Source organism: Falco cherrug, chromosome 3, assembly GCF_023634085.1.
Source record: "Falco cherrug isolate bFalChe1 chromosome 3, bFalChe1.pri, whole genome shotgun sequence".
Taxonomy (NCBI): Eukaryota; Metazoa; Chordata; class Aves; order Falconiformes; family Falconidae; genus Falco; species Falco cherrug.
Genome location: NC_073699.1, coordinates 5,695,830 through 5,717,418, shown reverse-complemented (window position 1 = coordinate 5,717,418; position 21,589 = coordinate 5,695,830). Strand labels below are relative to the sequence as shown.

The 21,589-nt window shown below is 37.2% G+C and overlaps 1 protein-coding gene across 7 annotated transcripts in view; it reads left to right on the top strand.

Annotated features, from left to right (window-relative positions):
- TRAPPC9 (trafficking protein particle complex subunit 9) overlaps window positions 1-21,589 on the top strand; it is a 508,568-nt gene that overhangs the window by 26,358 nt on the left and 460,621 nt on the right. For all 7 annotated transcript variants that reach the window (XM_055703587.1, XM_055703586.1, XM_055703588.1 and 4 more), the window contains 2 exons: window positions 5,208-5,424; window positions 7,986-8,129. In XM_055703587.1, the coding sequence (XP_055559562.1) occupies window positions 5,208-5,424; window positions 7,986-8,129 (361 nt within the window). The remainder of the gene's footprint in view (window positions 1-5,207; window positions 5,425-7,985; window positions 8,130-21,589) is intronic.

Sequence of the window (21,589 nt, the reverse complement as noted above, 5' to 3'; positions counted from 1 at the left end):
CTTTATATTAAAGGAAAAAAAAAAAGACTTAGTGAATGAGGAAGTCTATAAGTAATTTAAATAGCTGATAAGTATTACCTAATAAAACACAAGCACAAAGCTTGGCAGCTTAGTCAGTGTGCAAGGTGTGCTTTGATCAAAGCTTGCCCCAGCCAGCTCTAATAGTGTCCCAAATGGAAGCATGTAAGAGTGGGTCCTGATGAAATGCATCTAGTGAAAAAGCATGGTGAGAAAGCATCATTATTTTTGTCACCTGCTGTGTTAGAGAACCAGAGAAGGGTGTTCTGGAGACCCCACAACTTTTCTTCCTGGCTGGTCACTTTGTCTGCTTTGTTTTTCCCTTTGAACTTGATGTATGCCCAGCACATAAATCTTTGTGCATGTAAAGCATGCCTCAGTATGCATTGTCATGCTATATAAGATGTAATCGATAAATGCCTGATCTCCCACTGTCTGGAAAACCTTGAACATTTGACATCTTCCAAAATGATCCAGATGATGGAATTGATGATAACACCAAACTGAGTGGTGAGGTGGACACATCAGAGAGACTTGGACAGACTGGAAGAATGGGCTAGCAAGAGCTGTTTGAGCTTTAACAAAGACAAATGCAGAGGCCTGCAGCTGGGATGATATAACCAAAGAGCCCTGTACAGGCTGGGGTATCAGTATGACTGGGGAGCAACCTTGCTGAAAGGGACATGCGGGTCCTGGTGGACAACCGGCTGAACAGGAGTCAGCAGCGAGCTGCTGCAGCAATGAAGGCAAATTGGATCCTGGGCTGTATCCTCAGGGGCATTGTTATCAGAGACAGCGATGTGATCATCCCACTCTACTCAGCCCTTGTCAGGCTGCACTTGGAGTCCTGTGTGTAGTTCTGATTGCCACGGTTCAAGACAGACATGGACAGACTAGAGAAGATCCAAAGGAGGGCCATGAAGATGACCAAAGGGGTGGATAAACTGCCCTATGAGGAAAAAGACTAAAGGAGTTAGGTCTTTTTCTCTCTGGAGAAGAGAAGCCTTGAGATCTCATCACAGTATTCCAATATTTAAACGGTGGCTATAAAGAGGACAGAGGCTCTCTTTTCACCAGAAGCCACATTGAGAAAGCATGGGGCAATGGGTACAAGTTGCACTGGGGGAGATCGCATTGCAATTTAAGAAAGAACAATTGTTCACTGGAACAACCTCTACAGGAACATGAGTGTGTCCAGAGAAGGGCAGTGAAGCTGGTGAAGAGTCTAGAGCAAAAGCCTTGGGAGAAGTGGCTGAATGGGGTTCAGGGGGACCTTCTCGCGCTCTACAACTACCTGAAGGAAGGTTGTAGCGAGGTGGGTGTCAGCCTCTTCTCCCAAGTAGTAAGCAAAAAGACGAGAGGAAACAGCCTCAAGTTGCGCCACAGGAGACTTAGATTGGAATACTAGGAAAAAATTCTTCACCAGAAGGGTTGTCAAGCTCTGGAACAGGCTGCCCAGGGAAGTGATTGAGTCACCGTCCCTGGAGGTATTAAAAGACGTGTGGGTGTGGTGCTTCGAGGCATGGTGTAGTGGTGGACTTGGCAGTGCTGGGTGAACAGTTGGACTTGATGATCTTAAAGGTCTTTTCCAACCTAAATGATTCTATGGTGGAGTCTGCATTGCTGGAGGTTTTCAAGACACTACTGGACAGGGTGCTAGACTATCTCATCCAGTCTCCTTTTTCCACAAAATATTGCACCAGAGGATCAAGGTTCTTTCCAGCCTTGGCTTTTCTGTGATGATTCTGTATCACTGAATGCCACTCTCATTTGCACAATGTGTGAGATCAAGCTAGATGATGGTACTCAGTAGATGTGTTCTAGAAAAAAAGATATATTAAACTGGATACTAAGGAGCGTGATATTTTTTTTCCTGAAGTGATATTGGTATGCACTGATTTTTATTTTTTTTTTATTAATAGTTTCAGTTGGGTCTTTTCCGCTGAATCTTTTGCTGTACCTTGTATACCTCATGATCACTTGTTCATTTCCTGATGTCAGTTGTATCTGCTATTGTCATTATGCCGCTGTAGAAGTTTAGTATATGGCTGCTTAAAAAACCCGCAAGCAAACGGACACCTTAACAATGTTGAGTATTTGGGCATTGAGACCCACTTCTGAGATGCTCACCATTCTTCACCTTTATCAGTTTCAACCAAGGATGACATTCATCATTCATCTAGTTTGTAACTACTATTTTGAAAGCTTTTTGAGTGGAAGTGCTTCTAGAAAGCGTTATTATGAGAAATAAGAGTAAGGTAATTTTTCCAGTATTGGGAAATGTATTTTCCCCAAAGAGGGGTCTGGCTGGGAATTACATTTACAGCTCCTCAAGATTAACTGTATATAACATGGAAGCAGATAATAGTTATATTTATAATTTGGACTAACTCAGATGAAGAGTCATCCTCTGATGGGTTGGTGAAACAAATTGTAGGACAGTGTTTTTCTCTTGCAGGTAGATAGAATGTGAGCACAACTAATTTTTGACAGCAGAAAAAAACCTTACAGGATAAGATGTATGCCTCTGATAAACAGGAAAACGAGTTTATTTCCATATATTCAACCTCCTACCCAGTCTAGTAACATAATGTTAATTGGTGTTGTCTGATTATAGGAGAGCTGCAGGGGTAATAAGACTTATTTTTGCATCCAGTTATGAGGAATAAATTATAACATCTAATTACAAAGAAAATGAGATTATTGAATTTTAATATAGTAAGGAATAATTAAAGAACAAATAAAAAGCTACTCTCCTGAAAGTCTGTCTTTAAACAAGCCTGTGAAAAAAGATTGCTCAGTTGCTTGGATAGTGAACTACAGCCTTTACAGATGCAATTGCAAACTTGGTTTGTTATAACAGTTAAATGAAAATTAACCAGAGGGAAAATATGCTGTGCTTCAGGTGTTGGCTGTTTTGCAGCCACTTGATAGGCCTTGTGCTTTTATAAATTTGTAAGGTCAGGAAAGATGTTGGTGAATGCTGCGCTAATGGCCTGCAGAATGCCTGCTGCAGTCTTCCCAAAATTAATTACTTGGAGGATATGTGTGTGTGTGTGTGTTGCGTGGGTTTTTTTTTTTCCCTTTTAGATTCCTGGGTGGTAACACATAACTATTTATGCTGAGGGAAAATGCAATTTTGCTATGTTTGTGGTGATGAAAAAAGTTTCCTGCAGCTGTAGCATGTATTTGAGTAACTTTGTGGACAGCCATTAAGCAACAAGTTAGGTAGCAGTGTTAAAAACTTACTCAGATATGATAAAAATAAAACTTTCTGAGAATGTTTCCTGTCTGACAGTTCTAAATATTAGTGAGTGCTCATGTCTGCCTAAGTATGATGAAACTATGAAAAGACAGGTATGAAAGGACCCTGTCTTTTCTCATCTTTAAATTTAGTTTTCATAGGTGTGTGAACATTGACAGTATTATGTATTTGAGGAATAGCTTTAGAATTTTTTTTAAGCTTTTCTAACTTTAGTACATGATCATGGGGTCATGCCCTTTTCAACTCTGCTGCTATATTTTTTTATTGTGCTAACATTTTAAAATGACGTAAACGGAAAAAAAAGGGGGAAAAAGGTGGAGCAGCTTTTTTCTGCTAGAGTAGGTCACCTTAATCTGACACCTCATGCTCTTTCTGAATGATAGCTTTTGGGTATTCTGATAAACTGGCTTAAAAATGTTCTGTATTTTCTTTTTGGGCCTCCTGTTCTTTCCAGCTACATTGATTTGTGAAAGTTTTCAGCGTGGTGCAGTTGCCTTTTTGCAACTAAAGTTACAGGGATTGGTTTTTTTGTATGGATGGGTTGTGGTTTTGCATTGGGCGTTGTCTTGTGTTGTCAGTTCTGAGGGAAGTAGCAACTTCAGCTTCAAAAATCGTCTGAAACTTTCTAAAATTATTTGCTAATCTATCTGTCTCTTCATATCCTGAAGTACTAATATCTGAACTGTCAGATAAGGTCATGGTGCCTTCTGAAAATCTACGCTTCTTTGAATTCTCTTCATATCCTTACGTCCAAAATTAGAAGTGACTTTTGAAAACAGACTGATTTTTTAATTAGGTTGGGATTTAAGTCATTAAAAGATGTTTTGAGGCTTCATTTATTACAATCTCATTATTTCTGTAAAAGTTAACCAGCGTGGTTAGCATCTCCTTTTTGACTTTTCAAGATTTAAGATTTAGAATCCACAGATTGATACTTTCAGTTTTGAAGAATGAGTTGCAGAAACGCTGTTTTCTGTCCTCTAGTGCTATTTTTGTATGAAGTTTGTCATTTTAAACGCCTTTGCAAAACATGTTAGCAGCTTTAGAGTAATTTAAAATGTCTATTGCTTTTGGTTGTGCATGCCAGATATTGTACACGAGGTGTCAGCACTGGTCCACCTTCAGAACTCTGGTGCTTGTTACTTGGGATGTAGGCTTGAAATAGTTGGTGGCTTCCAGAGTTTCTGCGGCAGTTTCTTCTTAGGTGGCTGATTTCAAAGCCAGATTGTCATTTGTATCAAAGGGGAAAAGAATGGTTATTGGGACTTGTGCCAATATATTGATAAGCTGAAGAAGCACGGGTTGGTACTTCCTTACCAAGTGTGTTTCTACTTTAAGCCTAATGGGGCTTTTACTAAATTCTTCCTCACTAATTGGCAGTCTGCATATGTATAGCATCATGCAATGAAAATTTTGTGGTTTACAAGATCAGAGACATAGAAAAATGGAGACAGTAGTTTCTTGGCTTTCATAGCTTGAGATTTCAAGATTAATAAATAGATTTAATTTGCAAGGGCTGAAAATGTTCAACTTGGTAAATCAATTGATTTTGGAAGTGGTATATGTTTGTTTGCATTCTTATTATGCCCATGAACATCATGTTAGATATCTTCTATAAAATGTGGAGCTGTTTAGCTGTTACTGACTGGTTTGGCTATTTACTTTTTAGTACTACTGACAAATAAAGTTGCTAAAGAACACTCTCTCTGCTGCTTTGTTAGCTGTTCAACTTGAAGCAAGCTTAAGTTTTCCTGGCAGTAGAAGCTGTCATGACTGGCTGTGTGCAAAATCACTGGCCTTCTGTAGTGCTGGAGATATGTCTACTACATTTTGTTTTCCTCCTGTTTATTTTTTTAAACTCAGATATATGCTGTAAAATTTTGATTACAATCAATCCTTTTCTCTTTTTCCCTTTAAATATCAGCTTTCAGAAGAAGAAAAAATCCAGCGTTACAGCATTCTTTCTGAGCTGTATGAACGTATTGGTTTTCACCGAAAGTCTGCTTTTTTCAAGCGTATAGCCGCCATGCAGTGCGCTGCACCTAGCATCCCAGAACCTGGGTGGAGGGCCTGCTACAAACTGCTTTTGGAAACTCTCCCTGGCTATAGCTTGTCATTGGATCCTAAAGATTTCAGCAAAGGTAAGTGTTTCTGGGGAAGTATGGATTAGCTTGGTAGGTCACTCAACTGGCTTTGTATAATTAATTAAAAGATTTCAAATTAAACTAAAATCATTTACCTATCTGAAACTAATTGCAGCAAATAGAGCAGTTCTTTAACACTGTACCATCACTTTTTCTTGGTGGTGCTTTAAATAATTTCACATTTTCTGCAAGCCACTGCTGAATGTTTTACTGTAGTCCTCTGTTTGCAGCAAATAATTAAGTTTCATTTCAGAGTTTCACTTCTGTTCTTTTTCAAAATTGTCTTTGATTTTGATTATACACTTACCAGTACAAACAAGGTGGTATTTTATTTTTGGGTATTTTTTCAATTAAAGTGCCTTCAGCTTCTGTGTTTCTTTTGGTATTTGTTGCTGTTTGATCTTATAGTGAAAGAATAAAAAATTTTTACATATTTTTGTATGTAGACACATACACAAACATAGAATTATATCTGTATCTGTAGGGTCAAATATGCCATATTTCCCCAAAAATTAGATCAGTGATGTTTTCTGTAAGACTAGCATTTGGTAAGACATTTCAACAGTTTTTAGATGCTATATATAATTTGAATTACTATTTTATTGCATCTGTTAAAAACTAAAGGAAAAATAGTCCATGAGAACACATGCCACTTCTTGTAGCTGTTAGCATGTTCACTTTCTGCAAGTTGTGTGCTGCTTGCCGCCCTTTTAGCTAAGCTGTGTTTCATAAATTTCATCAATGTTATCTAAAGCTGTATGTAAAGTAATAATTTTAAAAGCTGTCTTGGTTTTAATATACTGTGCTTCATTTTTCACCTAAAGGAAGAGACAGCTAATATGCTGCTTGGGAACTGCTTTTGAGTAAACCTTTCCATGTTGCCCAAAAACTTGCATTGTTTTGTATAGTAGCATTTTTGGGGACCATTCAATAAATGTTGTAGCTGCATGAGAGGAGCAGCAAGCAATGGGCTGAGCATGCACTGGTGGAAAGGAGGTGGCGTTCACCAGTATGAAAACTCTGAACTGGTTTAAATGTGAACGAACAGCAGCTGGAATATTCTTCTCTGTTTTGTGAGAGTACATTGACTATTGTTGGAATTTCAGTTTGATGTTGTCTTGTGAGTTCGGTTGTAAGTTTAATTGTTTCTGTATATGCTAGGTGACTTAGCCATTGAAATAATGGAGCTATCTAGTCAATTTAGTCAAGGGAGAATATGGAAAAACCCATCTGACTAGGCACTAGGTGATATTTTCCAAGCTCTTCTAGCTCCGTTGATGAAAACAGGCATGTAGACAACCCACTGTACATGTGGATAGTTAGTTTTAAAATAAAACTGCAGAGATTTAAGCAGTAGTGAAAGAAACGATATGTGAGAGAAGACAGAATATGCCAAGTGGACTAGATGGAAAGATACAAAGAGTCTAGGAAGAGGGAATCTGCTGAAAAAAATATGCTGTGGCCTGTGATAGAAAAGGGGAAAACTGGGATGGGACTGTGGTAGGAGAAGAGATTGTAGAAGCTCTGCAAAAAGTGACAATTGGGGGTGTGTGGTGTGGGGAAAATGACACGATTGGTGTTTTAACTTTCATTTTTACCTTACCTTACCTTACGTTGCGCTGAGGTGCTTTGTCAGATTTTACCCCTAAAATGGCTGTTTCAGAGACATGTGGAAAGATCACTGTAAACTTGATAAGAACCACTTGATAAGAATGACATTTCACATGTGAAAATTATGAGACTGTTGTGTAAAAAATATAAACTCTCTCAAGGTTTGGTTGCAGCAAATATTTCTAGGAAGATTTGCTAAATGCTGAAGGGTAATATTAGAAGAAGGGCTGTTTAGAAGTTTGTGAAGTGTTGCACATCTTGGAATATCTGTTACTTAAAAATTACTATTCTTGCTAATACTAAAACCAGGTTAAGTTTCATGAAGAGTACTGGATACTGTGTTTTTGAAACAGAAGTTAGTGTTATGATGATCTATTTATTGTTACCATAGATACTTCACAAATATGAAATAATTTATAGTCTGAAACGTAGTTTTTAAAGACTGAAAAATAAAAAAATATCCTTCATGTCCTGTAATTTTATTGCTTTTTACTGACTTCTAATGACTGGGAAAGCATTTAGAGAAAATATCTTTTGCTTGATTTTTAAAGTGAGTTTAGTAGTACTTGATTTGGATAAAAATGAAATTCTGTATGAGATCTTGTGAATTTATTGTTCAGAGAACATACAAAACTTTAATGGTTTTGTGTATCATTTTGTTATTACTTCATGGGGATTGTCAACTGCATTTTCTGAATTCTAGTGATAAATTTATTAGTTGATAGCGAAGCATGTAAAACAAAAATTGGTTTCATATTTAAATATTAAAAAACCTGAAAGATCCTAATTTTTCTTTGGAGTACAAGATTTGGATTTTGTAATTATTGGTTCCATCGGATGATTTTTATAAGTAATTAAATTGCTGCTTAGTCTATAAAGAAAAAAAGCCAGTTGGTTTGTGTTGACTTCTAGCTTTAAAAAGTATTAAATCAATGCTTACTTTATAGGAACTCACAGAGGATGGGCTGCAGTGCAGATGCGTTTGCTTCATGAACTAGTGTATGCTTCCAGAAGAATGGGTAATCCAGCTCTATGCGTCAGGCATTTGTCTTTCCTTCTCCAGACCATGCTGGATTTTCTTTCTGATCAAGGTATGACTTTTTAAAGGAAAGGGATATTTGCACTTTCTTCTGTCCTACAGTCAAATGATGTGACTTTGCGTTGAAATATACTTGATTTCAGGAGTAACAGAGAGCACAGAAGTTAGGGAAATCAGTGTACACATGAAGTAGCTTGTTGATGGGAATCAATTATGTATACAGTGTTATTAGTTTTAAATAGTATTGTTCTGACCTTGATATGTAGTATCTAAAATAGAACTTCCTTTAATGTTTTCCATCTGTAGATTGCCTCGAGCCTAATGCACTGTTTCCTCTGTAAGTATTAAGAATATGATCAAAGGGCTTAATTTATGTGCGAATTAAAAAAGAGAAGTATATAAAAATACTAGCAGCTTTCATAAGTGCTATTAATGAAGAGACTGAGAAGAGCTGAGGGTGAAAAGTAGATTCAGAAGAGTGTATGGTAGTTCAGACTGCATCTACTATGAGTTTTCTGATGAAACATTCATATAGTGGGTACAAAATACAAGTAGGCATCCTTGTTTCTGTACTTGAGACAATGAACTTGTAGCAGCTGAACACAATGGAATTAAACAGTTTAACTAGAACAGTAGGCTTAAGTTTCTGTAAGTTTCTGTGGCTTCTTTAAAACAAAATTTCTTTAATTCAGCAATAAATTTCAGTGGGATTTATTAAATTTGTCAGTGGATGAGGATGGAGTGAACGTGTCTATAGATGATTTTCAAGAATGGTAATGACGTATGTGAGGACCTTTTGCAAGGGAGGGCCATGAAGTATTTACAAAATCGCATGGAAAACCAAAAAGTGACACTGTTATGTTTGTCTTATGTTTTTTAGGAAAACTATTTCAAATATTTTTTTTATCACCCAAGTTGAAACTGAGCTAGTAATGAAAGGTGTTAAATATTTTTTGATTCACAGTAAGCTAGGTTAAAAGTGCCTGTTTTTCAGTTATTGCCATCTTCACAATAGAGAGGATGGGTGTAAAATGGTATAGTTTTTTTCATTTTTCTCCTTTTGTTATGGCCAAAGATTTCTCCGTGGTGACTCCTACAGCAAAGAGCTTGGCTAGTGAGCTTTAGGTTTTTGCCTGCTAGTGAATTCCATCTGTTTAGTGGCTCAAATCAGTAGTGCAGGAAGGAGAGTAACTGAGAGAACTGATAAATTGGAATAAATTACCTTTCTGTCTGTAGATCTTATTTGCTGTCAAAAGGTCCTTGGATTTCCCAGGACTTTTAGTGAAACGTCATTGATTTATGTATGGAAAATTTGGCTGAAAACAAGGTTTTAAGCTCTTCTGCTGTGCATGTGCACATATGATATTGCTATTCCCTAATCCTAAAAGGGTTTGAAATCTTAAGAGAAGCAACTTTTATATTTCTTGTCTGCAGACGTTATATAAGTAAAGCTTCCCGTTTCGTTAGAACTATGGTAATTGTGATGTTTAGTGTCTTTGAAAAGTCAAACTAAATGTTCTCCAATGTGTTTAAAAAGTAGCTGGATCTTTTTCTCCTCCTCTCCTGAAGACATCCAAAATAGAACTTGCTGTTGTGTTGGAAGTCTTTTATTGATAGCGTGTTTCTCAGACACGGTTGGTTAGTGGTGTTCCAAACTAGCTAAAGTGTGGATGACAGTGCCAGAAATGTATTTCTGGCTTGTAATCTTTTTGTAATTCTTCTTAGATGGGTATTGTGTATATTGTGCAAGGGTCCGTTTAGCACAGAAAATTACTTTAAATTTATAGTTCTTTTTAAAATATCAGAACGTTAGGAAAAAATAAACAAAATCCCTTCAACGCTGGATTGTAGTAAATAAAGGACAAAAGCAAGAGTGCTGAGGAAACTGGGGTTGTTTAGCCTAGAGAAAAGGAGGCTCAGGGGAGGCCTTACTGCTCTCTGCAACTACCTGGAAGGAGGTTGTAGCAAGGTGGGTGTTGGTCTCTCCTCTCCAGTAAAAAGTGATAGGACAAGAGGAAATGGCCTCAAGTTGTGCTACGGGAGGTTTAGATTGGATATTTGAGAAAAAAATTTTCCCTGAAAAGGGTTGTCAAGCCTTAGAACAGGCTGCCCAGGGAAGTGATTGAGTCACCGTCCCTGGAGGTATTAAAAGACGTGTGGGTGTGGTGCTTCGAGGCATGGTGTAGTGGTGGACTTGGCAGTGCTGGGTGAACAGTTGGACTTGATGATCTTAAAGGTCTTTTCCAACTTAAACAATTCTATGATAAGATGATTTGAATGCATAGGATTATGCTACTTTAAGTTGGTGAACTGTTTCCCTTATATTATGAACTTCTGAAGTTGTGTAATTTGTATTCTTCTCTGATAATCACATGACTGAAACTTCCAGGTTTTCTTAACCAGGTAATGTTTCAATTAGGAAACTGAAGTAATACAGTAGCATTGCAGTTCAAGAATGCTAATTTTTTTTTTTTCTGCATAGAAAGTTGCCAAGTTACTAGTTACTAGGTAGAGGAGAATTCACTCTTTTTAAAACTAAGTTTTTACCTGCATGTGGTTTTTCTTAAATCAAATAAACTTCTTATTTTTAAAGCTTGTAATTGATAATATATGTTAAATCCTACACTTGTATTTAAGATTCAGGTAGTTTGCAGATCATCTTTAAAACCAGAACAAATAAAGTGAAAACTCCAAGCTGAAAGAAGGTTACCAGCTAAATATTTGGCATTGGAACTTAATCTTCTAGTTCTTTTTGTCTCAGGATTAGCTGCCTCTAGACACAAAAAAGGAATATTCTCTTGTTCTAGTCCCTCAATCTAATTCTGTTCATTTACTAGTTCGGATGAAGGTGAAATACTGGGACTTCAGAAAACAGGAAAAAAAGGATTTCTTCTTCACTTCAAGTTCAGAAGATGAGATTTAGTAGTTACAATGAAAGATCTATTAATTAGAAGCTCTTGATTCTATTAACGTAACACAAAATAGTCAAAATTGGCTTGTGTTTTAAAACAAAATTTTCTTACTTTAATGGAATGACACTTGATAATTATTTTAAAATACAACTTCCATATATGCTTACTTGAATTACATTTCCAACCACACAGCCTGGTAAATCTGAATAAAAAGTATCATCAAATAAATGGGAGATGTCAATCACTATTTTAACAACATGGAAGCTAAGAGTCTCATTTAAAATTAAGCTGTTTAGTTACATAAATATGTAAAATGCAGTTTTCTGCTTAGCAAAAAGAGGCACCAAATTCTGCATAAAAGCGCTCTAATCTCAAGCCATTATGTTTTAACAAGCCCTTGAGAATCCCTCTTTCTTTAAATAAGAATTAAAATGTGCAATTGCAAAGTTACTTGGAATTAAATCTCTCTCTTTTACATAATGCTTTTTGAAACAGAACACTATGGGTACAGGTCACATTGGGTAAGGTCAGATACTTGGAAAAAAAACCCAGTATTTTATTATGGATCTTTACTGATAATATTCACACTATTTAGAAGCACTGTGATTTGTATTGTGTGCAAATGATTCTTGAGTTAGCTCATCTATTAAGGCCCGTCTAAACACAGAGCTGCTTGGGAATAGCTATTACTGAAATGTGACTGTCCAGACAGAAATTCCGAGTATGTCTGTCACCCCTGCATGCTTACACTCTTTCAGACATTCAGTAGGTTTCCAACTGTCATGCCTGCTGTTCTTCATTTTGCACCTGTTGACCAGTGTTTTGGATGTCTTTATTCTTCAGGTGAGTGACAGTAGGTGATGGAGAGAACAATATCTAGAAGTACTTCCTAAAACGTCCTACAGTGCTTTCCTGTCATTCCTGTGTGTAGTTGATTCCTATATCATTGGACACCACTGTTCATTCCAGCTGCATCCGCTGTTACCAAGACTTTAGGACAGAGGTTGGTTCCCAAAGCAATTTGGCCAGGGGGTTGAGATTGTGAAGGCTACAATCAATGTGTATGTTGGCCTTTTGACACTGTTGGTCCTGAATAGTCAACAGGCAAAGGTAACGAAACAAGTGACATGGTTTCTTATTTTTTCTTCTCTCAATCATGGTTATGAATTTTGGATGCAGCCTACGTGATTGAGCTTTCTTGGGGACATTTCAGGTGCTTCTCTAGCCAACTGCATTGTCAGCACGGGTACTATTTCAGCATTAGCATGGCCTTTGGTGTCTCAAAATGTCTGTTCTGCTGCTCTAATTATTCCCTAGATTAACATGAGTACTGTCTTTAGAAACAGAACAGTGTTGGCTAACAATCTGGAGAACGGCCACGTGGCCTCTTGTGTATGTACATGTTTAACTTTCAGCATCAGAAAGACAGAATAGCGGCTATCATGCAATTCAGAACCTTTCTGTGATGACCTTTAGCTTCAGTGTTTTCAGCAGCAGCAGAGACCAAAAATAAATGGGCTAAGTTCCGCAGGCATGACCACAAAATACCTGGCAGCTTCACAAATAAGATACACTTGTTCCAGTTTTGCTGGTCCGGTCATCAGGGCTTCTCTACTCATTGAGTATAAGGTTTTGAACAGTTTTAGCTTACTTATCTTTCTACTGATCAAAGAATGGTTTGGGTTGGAAGGGACCTTGAAAATCATCTAGTTCCAACTCCCCTGCTATGGGCAAGGATGCCTTCAGCTAGACCCTGTTACTCAAAACCCCGTCCAACTTGGCCTTGAACACTGCCAGGGATAGGGCATCCACAGCTTCTCTGGGCAACCTGTTCCACTGCTTCAGCACCCTCACAGTAAAGAATTTCTTCCTAATATCTAACCTAAATCTCCTGTCTTTCAGTTTAAAGCCATTCCCCCTTGTCCTATCACTACAGGCCCTTGTAAAAAGTCCCTCTCCAGCTTTCTTGTAGACCCTTTTAGGTACTGGCAGGCTGCAATAAAGTCTCCTCGGAGCCTTTTCTGCTCCAGGCTGAACAGCCCCAACTCTTTCAGCCTGCCTGCACAGGAGAGGCACTCCAGCCCTCTGATCATCTTTGTGGCCCTCTTCTGGACTTGCTGATGTCATGAAGAAATTTGTTTTAGCCCTAGCAAACTAAAAATGTTATCCTGGGCTTCATTCCAAATACTTCTTTGTTAGAGGCATGCCCTCCCCAGAGTGGATACTCGTCACCCTGGCCACAGTCATTGTTCTGTCGAAAAACATGAACTCTTTAGTGAAAGACGTAACTTGTTATGACACTTCTTTTTAATCAGAGGACAGACCAGGTCCTGCATGTGATGCATGACTTAGGGGCTTTCCTTGCTGTAGCTGAGTATTTTATCTCCAGAAGCAAACCTTATCAACAGAATTCATCAGTTTCTGTTAGGAGGGATCTCTGTGTGTGGATTTTGATTTTCATGAAGTATACCTACTTCGTGTATTTCCATACAGGCACTGCATAGGAAGTGCCATGGAGTGCCTGAGATTTATTATTTGGTGAGGAGTTGTTTTTCTGGTCCATCTCAGATAGCAACTGCATGCCATGCCTGCGCTTGGTCACTGGGATGATGAAAACATAGCTCTACCTAAGAAAAAGGTTTTTGTTACTTTCAAATGTCCTGGGTTGAATTTTCAGAAATATCCCTAGTTATCTAAATTTCATTAGTGTGATTCTGAACTCCAGAGAGGCAGGATTCTATCCCTCCTGCAGTACTGGCTATTGCTTGGCACTTTGAAATAATTTGAGATGTTGATCCATGCCATGCAAACCTTAGAGGTTTGTTAAGTTTGGCTCCAGGCTGTTTCCTCCTGAAAACAGTCTCTCGTCTTCCAGAAGGTGCTTATTCTTAGCCTGTGCTGAGATCATTCTCCCTGATGAAGATTTTTTGCCAGAATTTATGCTGAATGCTATTTCAGTTCCCCATATCCTCCAGATCGGTTGTGATGGACTTGTCAGTGTTGGCTGGGCAGACCACTTTGATGCCTTGACAGCTTAGAGTTGTTGGTAGCTGGAGGACCAGGGACCGCATGCCAGTAATCTGAGATTGCTTTCAGAACCTTTTCATCCTCCTTTCAAGACTGCTGTGCTCAGGTGATGGCTGATATGTCAACTGCCCCGTCAACTGCTGGCGTGAGGTCTGTGCCTTTTGCAAAGAAGTGATGAGCTTGATCTAAGAAAAAAAATAATAATAAAAAATCCCCACACCTTGTTTACCTTTAGGAATTATGGTTAAGCCTGGACTGATCATAATTTGATGATGTCAGACGTGGTGCCTGGCAACTCTTAAAATATACGTTTCTATCTCACAGCTTGAAAGAGGAAACTATGCAGTATTTTACAGACATTTTTATTTATAGAACAGATTGCATATACATTCACTTGGTGATACTTAAATTTCAAATTGCTGTGTGGAAATACAGGAAATAAGAATATTAAACAGGGGTTGTAAAAATTGTCAACTAGACCAAAATAAAATGTGTAAATGCCCTTAAGTCTAACCCTTCTGCCAAGCCTACATTGGCAGCAGTAAAGACCTGACTCAATTTCTGAGGATCTTTACTTAAAACACTGTCTTGAATTTCCACCCAACACTTGGGAAGATGAAATCAAGCTGTATGGGCACTTTGTGAGTTAACTTCCCTGCACAGATTTGACTCAATTGCATTTCACTGGAGAAATGGAAAAGAATAACCTATAAACCTATAAATAATTGCTGTTGCTCTAGAGCGTGGAATAATTTAAAACCACCTCTTGTTTTGAGGGACAGCTCGAGCAACTTGTTACTGTATGTTCACCTAGCTGTATCGTGTTGTCTTCTTTATGTCTTGCTATGACTTTCTCATTTTTTCCCTGTTTATATTGCTGTAGCAAGTGTTCGTGAGAGCTTCAGCGTATTTTTTAGTTTGAGCTGGTTGCTCCCCATTGCTCCCCTCTGTTTGCCATTCTTCCTGCCGATTCCCATATGCTGCTCCTCTTTTATATTCCTATTCTTCATATTTAGGCCACAGGAAACAAGTTTATAAGTATTAGAAATAAAACGTAGGATAAATGAATACGGTTGCTTGGTGTTAAAATAAGCAAACCACCTTGACAGTAGTACTAAACTTTGAAAGGAGGAGATAAAGAAAAGAAACTAATTAGAAGAAATTTAAAAGGAGTAGTATGTTTGCTGGTAGCTGGAGACTGCTTAAAGATGTCATGGTAGATTCTCATTAAGTGTATTCCTCTGTTAAAATAAAAAAATAATGAAAAAAATAAGGGTAGTTAGCAAAATAAATGTGATACGGAGAGAAAAAAAAAGTTTACTGTATAGAAGTGGATGTTGTATCCAAACATAGAAAGTAGCAGGGAATGTCAAACCTGATAAAGGGAGGGCAGGGATTGACCAGGACATAAGCCCAGAGAAGATTTTGAGGCATAGCTTGCTGAACTCGTGAAGGCTAATAACTTCAAACGTATCAGAAGCAGGAGGCCTGCTGAGGCTTGGTACTTCCTCTACAGACAATAAATCTGTGGAATTCTTTCAAAGTCTAATTAGAAATGATTTATGGTGGGGAGTGATCTGAACTGTAAAATGAGTAGTAATATATTTCAGGTACCACATGAGGTTCGAAGATGCTAAAAGAATTTTAAAATTAAATAGTTGAACTACTAAGAGTTGCAGTTAATGGATTGCTTAAGTTGTCTTCGTTCTCACTTTAAAATTACAAATGGCAAATGCATCTGCATTTTTTTAAAGAGTTCAGAGAGGGCTGGAAGTTCTTCTGAGGTGAGTGTGTCTTCAGTGTAGACGTCTGCATCCTAGTCATCTTGATGATCCTGGCCATCCCAGTGATTGTTGTGACAAGATTCATTACTGCCTTTACACATATGTGGCTATCTCAGTAGTGACAAAGTGTCTGCACCTGTTCCTGACCCTTGATGCTTCTCTTGAATGAAAGTAAACCAAATTTCATCCTTTGAACCCATCTGGAGTTCAGTAGGTTTTTCATCTGTACTGGGTAAATTACAAGAAACTAACAAATAGTAATAGGCTTATGGGTAATTGTGATCTAATGGGAAGGAATTGGAAGATCTTTGGAGTGTGACTTATTTCCAAGGAATGAAGGAGCATTTAAATGAGTGCAATTTAGTTGATACAGTATTGCTGAAATAAAAAAAAAAATCCCTTTTGGTACATAAATTATTTATTAGAAAAGATAGAAAGAAACAAGAAGTCAATGAGATTGTATAGTTGAGGAAAGACATTATTAATCAGGTGGCTTTTGCTTTTCAAAACAGTTGTAAGCTATTAGGAAATGGGCAAAAATGGCAGTATCACAATTCGTTGCTGAGCCAGGATTATTTAGAAGAGTTCCTAGAGTACGCTTGATTGTGCTATCATTTCTTGAGAGATGAAAGTAAGAGATCCTGTGTTGTAAACCTCGCAGGTCTGCATTAATGTAGGCACCAACTGCTTTGCTCTATAGCTTCTCTCCTTTTGTGCTGCAATACTTGATAGTATAGGCATGGCCTGTCACCACTTTACAATGTTTTATAGCCATAAGGAACATTATTCCCAAATACTGTGTTTAAATTAGGACAGCATTTCCCCTAGGATCCTCTATAGTGTGCAAATGAATTTTTTAGAAAGGTAAAAGTTACTCATTTCAAGGCCTGAAAAGAATGACGCTTTAATCAGACTGAATAGAGAATATAATGCAAATTAAAACTTGAGTAAACTTCTGAGTTGAAGTGAGGTTTACTGAACTGACACTAATGAACTGGTTGTGATGCACTGCACTGTATTTTAGTTGACAAAGTACCTGCAAGTTTTTGCTTAACTAATGAATCTTTCAAAAGGGGGCTAGTTTGATTGGTCATCTAATATTAAAATTAACTGATTTGAGGATGTAGACTGAAAACTGCAATATAATCACCAGGGAATATTTATAGTAGTGTGGTGGGTTCTTAGTCATTAATTGGAAGTCTTTTTACAGCTTCAGCATAGTGCTGTATCTTACCTGTGTACGTATATATAAAATATTGTATGTGTGTGTGTATATATATCTATATATATGTAATCGAACGGACTTTTCATCTCGTGTTCTCTATGTATAGCAGTGGCACAATATGCTATAAGAATGAATATATTTTAAAAAAAGCTTGAATGTAAATGCTTTTTGACATTGTAATAAAAGACTGTTGAGATTGCACATGAAGTAGAAGGAAGCTTCTTAGAAGCCACTTAACTCTTCGTATTCATTGCAGTACCATTAATTTTGCTGCTTTTCATCTAGTTCTGTGTTTTCTTCAGTTGCGTAGAAGACTTCAGCACTTTTATATATTGATGTTCCTGGGAGTTTATCTGCAACACTTACCCCTGGTTTTTATACCTACCCCTCCCCCTCCCCCCCCCATTTTTTTTTTTTTAAAGTTTCAAAATAGTAGCAGCAGGGTAAAAGTCTCTGGGCTTGTTTAATTCTTTTAAAATCTCTCTCTGGAACTGGTACTTCTTAGAGATAAACTAGCTTATTTAGTAACTTCACTCAAACTGCTTTATTTAAGAAGGTGTAATTTATTTTCCTGAAATACATGTCTTTTAGACTATGTAGAAAGTGAAGGTTGCTCTGAGGAAAATCACAATACTTATACATGCTTATCTATTTCAAATAATGATTTGCTTATCCTTGTGTTCCTTGAGTAACTCTGGTTCCGATCCTAATTCAGTGAATTTTTTTTAAGGGAATAAATAAATGAGACTGAGTAAAGTAGCAACAGCGATAAAAGATTTACATTAATTTGTGCAGCAAAAAGTGTAAAGACCAACAGTTTAAGTCATATGTTATATGAAAGAAAAAATAATGTCTTGGGAATAAAATGAAGACTGATCCAAATTGCCTAGCATTATAAACAAACTTGAAAGTTGTTCACACATGATTTACCTTTGTTTAGACTTGTGTGTTGATAAGGTACAGACAAAACCTCCAGCCGATAGCATATCCAGATTCTTAACATGAAGCAGAATATCAATCATTACAATGAAAAAGTACATTTCTTTATGACATAAGTTCCCTATTAATTTGTTTGAGGTATTTCAGGAACAGAATGAAATTTTTGAGCTTTAGCTCAAAATTGGTATCTTATACCTCTCACTTTTGAAGAAGCTTGATTTGATTAAGTGAGGGAAAAGGTACAAGTGTTCAAGTGAAGACAAGTTGAGCATTATTTTTGTTCCAGAAAAAAAAAGAATCCTTGGGGGAAGACATGCTTTAATTGGCAATATGAAGAATTTGTGCTGCATTTTTAAGAGCTAATAGTTTTGTACTGAAGGAAACTTATTTTAGGAGGTGCTCTATCACTAAAATTCAAATAATTTTATATGACACTTAACAATACTGCTCTCTTTAGCCTAAATCCAAATGAAGGCACTGGAATCAAGCCTGCTACTGGAAGTAGCATTTTATATATAAAAAGAAATATTCATGTTTAAAAGAGGATTATCAATGTTCTTTGGTGAATTACCCATATGATGTCCATTGAATATGGTTGGATGTGCTAAGAAAAGAAGAGTAAGATCTAGGAGTGATACCGAAGAAATTTTTTTTCAAAAGGATGGGAAAACTCAACAATGTATTAGTAGAGAGCTGACATGTTTTTATTTTAAGTTTTCAGACAGTTGTCTAGGTTTTTTTTTTTTTTTAAACTATTACACTGTCCTGTTCTCAAGCAAGAGTCTCTTCTCTGTGCCAGTGGAGGCATTGAAACTTTGAATCATGATAATCCTGTCTGGCCAAATTTCTGTGACTTTGCATAATACTTTATCAGGGAAAAAGTGTCTCACAGAAATGAGTGTGGTGTTCTTGCCATCTTCTGTCTCCATGATTCTTCCACCCAAAATACAAAATCAGATGTGTGTAACAGTTATGCCATTGTATCTGCAGATTTTTACAAAGCCTACTTTACTCAGAAGCAGCTTTGGAGCACTCCTTAACTGTTTTTATTATTATGGAAACTATCGATGCTTAATTTGCTCCACTTTATGGTAGGTCTTCTGGTATTTCTTAACATGAAAAAAAAATGTTGTTTAGTGGTTTACATACTGATTTTGTATGTACAAAATAGTTTTATAGTATTCAAAATATATGGACATCTGAAGTTCTCAGATATGGTGGAGAACTAGATACTGACATTTTAATGCCATGTTTCTGAACTTCAACTTCAGCTATGTCAACTTTTAATGAGACTTGTAACTAAAAATATTTTTGTGGTAGCTGTGAATTTCAAACTGTCTGTGACTTAATGTGTAAACATTTCACATAATTATTAAAAATCTTGTAATAGAAGACCCTGATGTGTTTAGTCAGTCTCTTCCCATTCTCTCTCTCTGTGGTGATTGTCTTAGAAGTAGAAAACCTTCAGCTTCTAACAGACAACTATTCTATTTTTATTTATGTGGAAAAGATTATCTTCTTCCCCTCTTCTTCCTGCAAAGTTAGTGGTAAAGCTAATAAATTGTTTTCCAAAGGTGAGCTATTACACAACAAATAACTGAATTCTTTTGCTCTCATTCTCTCCTCTGTGTGGATGGAGCCACTTTCTTTTCTATAGTTCATGACCATCTGTTCATGACAGTAGGTCTAGCTCTCTGGGTAGCATTGATTATTTTCTTGTTGTTCCTCCTCTTTTCCTTGTCAAACTAATTTTATTAATTTTAATCTTCAGTATGTTTATTTACAGATTTTGCTTGATTTTCCAAAGAAAGAGTCATATAATATGCTGTCTGCTGGTGCCTTTCTTGTTTTCTCAGTAAAAATGGCTTTTGAGTCTATTGACAAAATGTGGTTTGGAGAACAGATTAGAGATATTAATTTTGTGCCAGTTTCATGACACCGGTTTATACACAGAAAAAGTAGATACTAACGGTGCCCTGAGGAGGCAAAGAAGAAAAGACCATTAATTCTCACTTGCTTTGGTCATATTGTCATCCAGTTAGCCAGTCAGCAGCCTGTGTGTGCTTCCTGTCTAACCGATAACTTAAGAATATAGATAGGAGCCTGAAATGTGGCTGATCAGGGCAGTGTGAAAATGTTGCTAAATGCTGAGGTTTATTGCAATTTGAAGTCATGTTTACCTGCTCCATGGATTTTTCAGAAAAATATTAGAGATGTTGTTTGTTTACTAAACCTGTAGAAAATACTGTCATCTAATATATATCAGACTTAATGTAATGGAAAAACAGGTGGTGCTTGCCTGCAAATTAGAGGTGGCCTTCTCTGTTCTGCTGAATTAAACAACTGAGATACTGAATTAGAGGACTGATAATGCAAGCCTTGCTAAGGTGCTTCACTTACGACATTAGCTTGCTTGTGGTGGTGAAGAGTGATACACTGAGTACAAATAGGATGTTTACAGCCCGTCTGCATCTATCCGAAACTAGAGCTGAGGGACTACCTGAAAGCTTGTGAAGACTTTTGCATACATGCTTTACTCTAGTGATTAACTTCAAGAGAAGAAGTTTGTAGTTGTTACTGTCAATGAATACTCAATTTCTACTTAAGCCTTTGTGAGGGTCTTAACATGTTCTATGGCCTTTTTGAAATTCTATAGTTTAAAGAATACACTGCATCTTGATGGCAGGGTGATGCTGAAGATCTCCCTGGCAGCAGATGCTGACTTTTTCTCCTTTAGTTCTAAAAGGGCTCACCAAGCAATTTTCTTTATCTTTCTTGGTTTTGGTGTGGTGGAGGTAGGTTTTGTGTGTGTGTGTGTGTGTGTGAAGGAAATATCTGTGTTTCTGGGTGGAGAAACTACTTTTGCTTTTTCTTCTGTCAGGCTGACTTTTCTGTCTTGTTATGTGTTACTAATAATTTATCAAGGAGATATTTGAGACTGTTCCTGAGAGCGTTGGGTAGGCCAGCTGGCTGCCATTTCTCAGGGGCTGCCTGCAGCAGAAGGTCTCCTCGAACTTCTCCTTTGTGAACACTATTTGCTGTTTTCAAGGGGGAAGGAAAAGCTCAGCCAGCACAAAGAACCCCAGGCACTAGGGTTTTTCGTTAAAACATTGCTTTTGGGCTTAGCACTAGAGGAAAATTGAAGTCAGAAGGCTTTTGGCTGGCTGTTTCCCAACTTGCTTTTTCAACATTTGAGCAAGTTGCATAAGGAAACACAAAGTTGTTTGTCTTCCAGTGTAATTGGCAGGTCAGACATAAAATGTTCCCTTTCTTCATTCTACCTTGCTGTAGGTTGTTCTGCAAGGGACATAATGACTTGATCTGAATGAGATCAACCAGTTGTTTGCCAGAGAACAAAAATTAATTGTTATTTTTAATATTTAATTTAGTTTTTAATGGGTACTGACTGAGCCCAGGTACAGATACTTTAAATTTCTTCTAATATTGAAGAGCTAAGACATACAGTTATAGCAATTGTGTTCTTCTAATTTTCTTTGTAACCGGCCAAGGCATGGAATACTGTTTGTGTGATTCCATTAAATCATGGTTACTGAAGTGCTTAAAAATGTTAAGTCTATAACTGACTGTCCTGGTTTCAGCTGGGACAGAGTTAATTTTCTTCTTA